Source organism: Lissotriton vulgaris, chromosome 2_2 (genome assembly GCF_964263255.1).
Source record: "Lissotriton vulgaris chromosome 2_2, aLisVul1.2, whole genome shotgun sequence".
Classification (NCBI taxonomy): Eukaryota; Metazoa; Chordata; class Amphibia; order Caudata; family Salamandridae; genus Lissotriton; species Lissotriton vulgaris.
This window is the reverse complement of record NC_141688.1, coordinates 41,554,073-41,558,683: the sequence shown is the minus strand read 5'-3', so window position 1 is coordinate 41,558,683 and position 4,611 is coordinate 41,554,073. Positions and strand designations below refer to the sequence as shown.

The 4,611-nt window shown below is 45.1% G+C and overlaps 1 protein-coding gene across 1 annotated transcript; it reads right to left on the bottom strand.

Moving 5' to 3' along the window:
- Window positions 1–1,716: 1,716 nt before the first annotated feature.
- Window positions 1,717–3,523, bottom strand: LOC147728988 (uncharacterized). The gene has a single exon (XM_086959859.1). The coding sequence runs from the start codon at window positions 3,521–3,523 to the stop codon at window positions 1,835–1,837; it is 1,689 nt and encodes a 562-aa protein (XP_086815985.1). The 3' UTR covers window positions 1,717–1,834.
- Window positions 3,524–4,611: the final 1,088 nt, after the last annotated feature.

Sequence of the window (4,611 nt, the reverse complement as noted above, 5' to 3'; positions counted from 1 at the left end):
AGCGAAGAGGGAAGGGATCTGCAGAGTACTTATCGGATCCATTGTTCTTTCACAGTGGGGCAGAGAGGGGGCTGTAAAATCTAATGGGTGGCGAACGAAAGCACTGAACAGAACAGATTTAAAAGTGGGTTTATGGCTGTGAGAGTGATGTCCACTGAGTGTTAACTAACGGCGGCCCATTAAGCGCACCTGGGCACAGGCGTCAGCTGGCCTCGCCCCTGTCGGCCTCGGACCCCTTCCGATTACAGGCCTCACTGGCCTGCCCTGGGTGTATGGTGGGGGGCACCGTTCTTCAGCACTTATTAAGCACTTTGCCTGCCAATATAACTTGGTCTATATTTCGTAAAACTCTATTTTGTTTTGAAACGTGTTTCTTTATAATGGATAAGTGCCAAGTGTTTGTGTACGTGGTTGAGAAAATAAGCTGGGGGAAGGCACTGAACTCTGGCTGCTGTTTCAGAATGGGTCACAGGAATGAACGCAGCTCATTCGGAAGAACACACTCTTCAATACACTTCAATTTTACTAACATTTTTTTTATAAACAAATGTTCATGAAATGCTTGATTTCACTGTTGCCCAAATAAAAACACACACTCCACAAATAGACAAGCACCGTAGGCAAACGCACACAACACATTAACGGATACATGCACACAAACCATAATGCACAGACATGGATGAGTACATACTGCACAGATGTACATGAACCAAAGATTCATGCCCAAGCACGCACATGCAAACGCTTTCGAAAGCCCAAGCACGGACACACAGCACATACATTCCATCGGTAGACACACACATACAACATGCACACATACAATTAAACACATACCAAACGCATACAAACTTGGAAGGGCGAGATTTTGATCGATACCTTATCACTATTGATCTAAAACCCCAGTTCTCCAGTCATGACCCCTCTCTGCCTACCCATCCGCTCTCTAAAGGGTCCTCAGGCATCTGCTCTAACTCCACCCAGGGGTGCTGTCCCTAATGCAAAAACATAACAACATTTGGGACGCCCCTCGTGAGACGCCCCTCACGTGGTGTAGCTTCTGGCATTTTCCATGATGAGGCTTCGTGGTTAGAGTTGACCTTGCTTCTCAGACTCTTCTCCGGCCCGCTGATACCCCTTAAAACATTCCGGAACCCTCCTCCATGTCTGGTCCGTCTCTAGAACAAACTTCTATTCATTCAATTATAATTGGATCCCCCCTTTCTCTTGCAGACAGACATCGGCAGCCAAAACCCCAATTCTCATAGACTTCCAACTAAGTTTGCAACATTCCTCGGCCCAAACCAGTATGTGTAAATCACTGTTTAAACAATTCAGGCCTACAGCATTTCTCATAATGATTATAGCATTCAACTTCTTCTTTAATTAACAGCATGTTAGTACTCCTATTCTATTATTCGGTAAACACATCTATAAATCATGGCCTATTAACGTTATTACTAAAACATTAGTGCAATCCATGTCGTGAAATGAACCACCTTCCCCCTCCCTTCCAGCTCTGGCCCTGAGGCCTACCACGTTCTACGTTTAACCGTATGCCATCTTACATTTTAGCAGCTACACGACATGGATTCAGGAACAATCACGTCTAATAAAATCATATAGTTTCACACATTTCTGCATTAGTTCCACTTCTACTTAATCTCTACATTAACTACACATTTCAGAATATAGGTGTAGGTACTATCAGCACTCATGGCATTTCTCTTCATGACTTGTGCTTACTACGTGTAAGTGTGGTGTATTTCTACATTTAGGTCAGTTTGCGCTCTCTCAGTTCCCCCCTTTGATGACCTCTCGGGGTCATCATTAACATTTAAACTGCAGTGATTGCTAGCATAACTCGTTTCTGCGTCTCCAGAGCCCTCAGACTCCTGTACTGACTATCTTGTATGGCAGCCAATCTCTGCAGCTGTTCTCTCTGGGCTCCCTCTGACCTTCTTGCTCGGTACCATTTGAATACCCTCACCAATCCCCATAACACGATCCCACAGATCAATATTATGATGATAGGTTTTAGGATAGACCACACAAAGCTTTTGCCTAAGGTGGTGAGCCAACTTCCAGCTTCACTCATTCCATGGCCCACCTTTTCCCAGACATTTTCTCTACTCAGGTCTTCGATCTCCTTGTGAATATTAGTTATGTTCCTAATAACTTTCTCAAGGGGCTTTGAATTGTCTGGAATGTAAGTACAACATTCTTGGACCTTCAAAGCCTTACAGACTCCGCCCTCTTTTGCTAATAGGACGTCTAATGCAAGACGGTTCTGGAGAACCATAGCCCTTATCGATTGCATCTCTCCTTCTACCAGCATTAAGGACTGGGCAGTGCTGGCAGACAACCTGTCTACGACTGTTGCTAGTCGTCTCATTTTTACATCATTAAGGATTAATCCCAAAATAGGGAACACAGCTCCAAAGACATCTCCAACCATTTCTACATCTCCTACATCTCTCCTTCCTCTTGATGATGTCTTGCCCTCGATGATCTCTAAGTCTTGGGCATGATATATTTTGGGGAAGATAATTGCCAAGTAACATGAGCCATACCAGTTGTCAGGTAGCCTCACGTAGGCATTTCTTCCACATACAAAATATACATTTGGAATCACTTGCATTCCCTTCAGGAAGTCCTTGGTATAGTACTCTAAATTGAAAGCATGTTCACAGCTAACTTCTCCCACGTATACATTTTCATAATACGTTTTGGCTCTGTGAAGACATAACTTTCCTCTCTGCGTTTTATCCAAAGCTATCGGACCACTACTACCCTTTCTCTTGTGTGCCTTCTCTTCTTCGGTCCAATCTGTTTTCCATTGTCCTGATTTTTTCAAAATCTTTTGTCTCCTATTTCGATCATCCACCTGCCCTATGAACTTCTTCTCGACTTCTGACACCTTGCATGTCAGATTATTTCTACGGGCATGTGAAGTATCTAAGGTAATCCAAGGAATGAAAAACTTTGCCAACCTGTCTTCACTTTTCCAGTAGTCCCATTTATTCATTTGTTTATAATTTGGGACTTCTGGTAACACTGCATCATAATTGGAGAAATAGTATTCAAAACTATCTCTCCCATAAAATATACTAAGCAACAAGCTACATGTAATGCCATATGTCAGCGGGAGGTGATGATATCGAATGCCTTCATCTACAGACGCCGGCAACTGCATGCAAACATAGCAGTCCTTAACCTCCATGGCATCCACGTATTCATATAGAAGTTTAGCATAAGCATTTGACCTAAAGTCACCTTGGGACTCATCTACATGTAACCTGCGGGCTTCTGCAGCTAATAACGCTTTTTCTCGAGTGTTTTCCCTTTTCTCCCCAGCAACGGTGGGGGTAAGTGTCTCTACAGATTTCACATCGGTTACCTTTGCCTCCTCAACACGTCCCTCTACATAGGAGACAGTTACCACTAAAGCTATTAATATTATCACTCCTACTATTAGTGTGCCTATTATACATTTAGCTCTGCGGTTCTGGGTGCCGGCTTCCATTTCGTCAGACAGTATGGCTCTCTTGTAACTCAACACAAAGTTCTTTTCTTTTCGTTCCTTTACAGTCTCTTTTGCTCTTCTTGCCTTTAGAACCACACAACTGGAAGCTGACAACCTTCTTCGCAAAAGTCCTTCAATAGTTCAATATAGACAACCCTAGCCCTTCTCCATCAACTCAGGGAAAATCCCTAAGATTCTCTGCTTCCTGGGCGCTAGGTAATCTTCTTTTCTTCACGCTTATTTACAAAGTCTTTTAAGCATCAACTATCAGGCGGTCGCCTGCAGCTTCGACAGCAAAGTTCAATATTTCCAAACGAAGATTGTGCTCTTCATGGGCTGTTATTTTTGTACCAAAATCGGGGAATTTCAATTCTGTGAGAAACATGTGCTTTAACTTGCTGAGGCGGGGAGGACGGGGGAGCATGAATGTCAGTGACCCTTCTTGTTCGACTCCGGGTACTAACAGTCTTATTTCCACTGTGACGATGGGCTCAGAACTGGACACTACCACCGCTCGGATCCTCCCTGTCTCCGGTTTCGAAGACATTTGTCGCCAGATATGTCCACTCAGGGGTGGAGTATCTTCTGTTAGGCACAAGCACTCTTCTTGACCTCCTCAAGTCCGGTGCTTCAGCGCCCTGAGCACCTTCTTCCGGGTCCGAGTCTTCTGATATCGGAGGAAGGGTTCTCTCCGGAGTTGACCTCAGGCTAGAGCTCCTTCTTTGCGGCCAATCAGCTTCTCCACGTACCCTTCTACTCCTTCTTCTTCTGGTTTGTTCACGCTCTCTGTCAGACCTGTCAGTGTCTGACTCGTACTCCCAGCTACTTTCTCCTTCAGTAGCGTCGTCTGTTTCGCTGCTGTACTGACCGTCCTCAGCTTGGTCAGACTCGTTCCCTGCTTCCACTGGCACCTCTACAGCTTGGCTAGCCCCCTCTATGGCTTCTCGGTCCGCAGCTAGACGTCTATCCGAGAGAGGAGCTGTTTCTTCCAGAGGTGCTGGAACCCTCCGCGTATGTGACGCGTGGATCCAATTGGGCAGGCCTCCCACCTTCACAGCCGTGTTTGTGATCAGGATGATCTGGAAAGG

Excerpts from the sequence above, each read along its gene's own strand:
- LOC147728988 (XM_086959859.1), bottom strand. The coding sequence starts at position 3,523 with ATGGAAGCCGGCACCCAGAACCGCAGAGCTAAATGTATAATAGGCACA.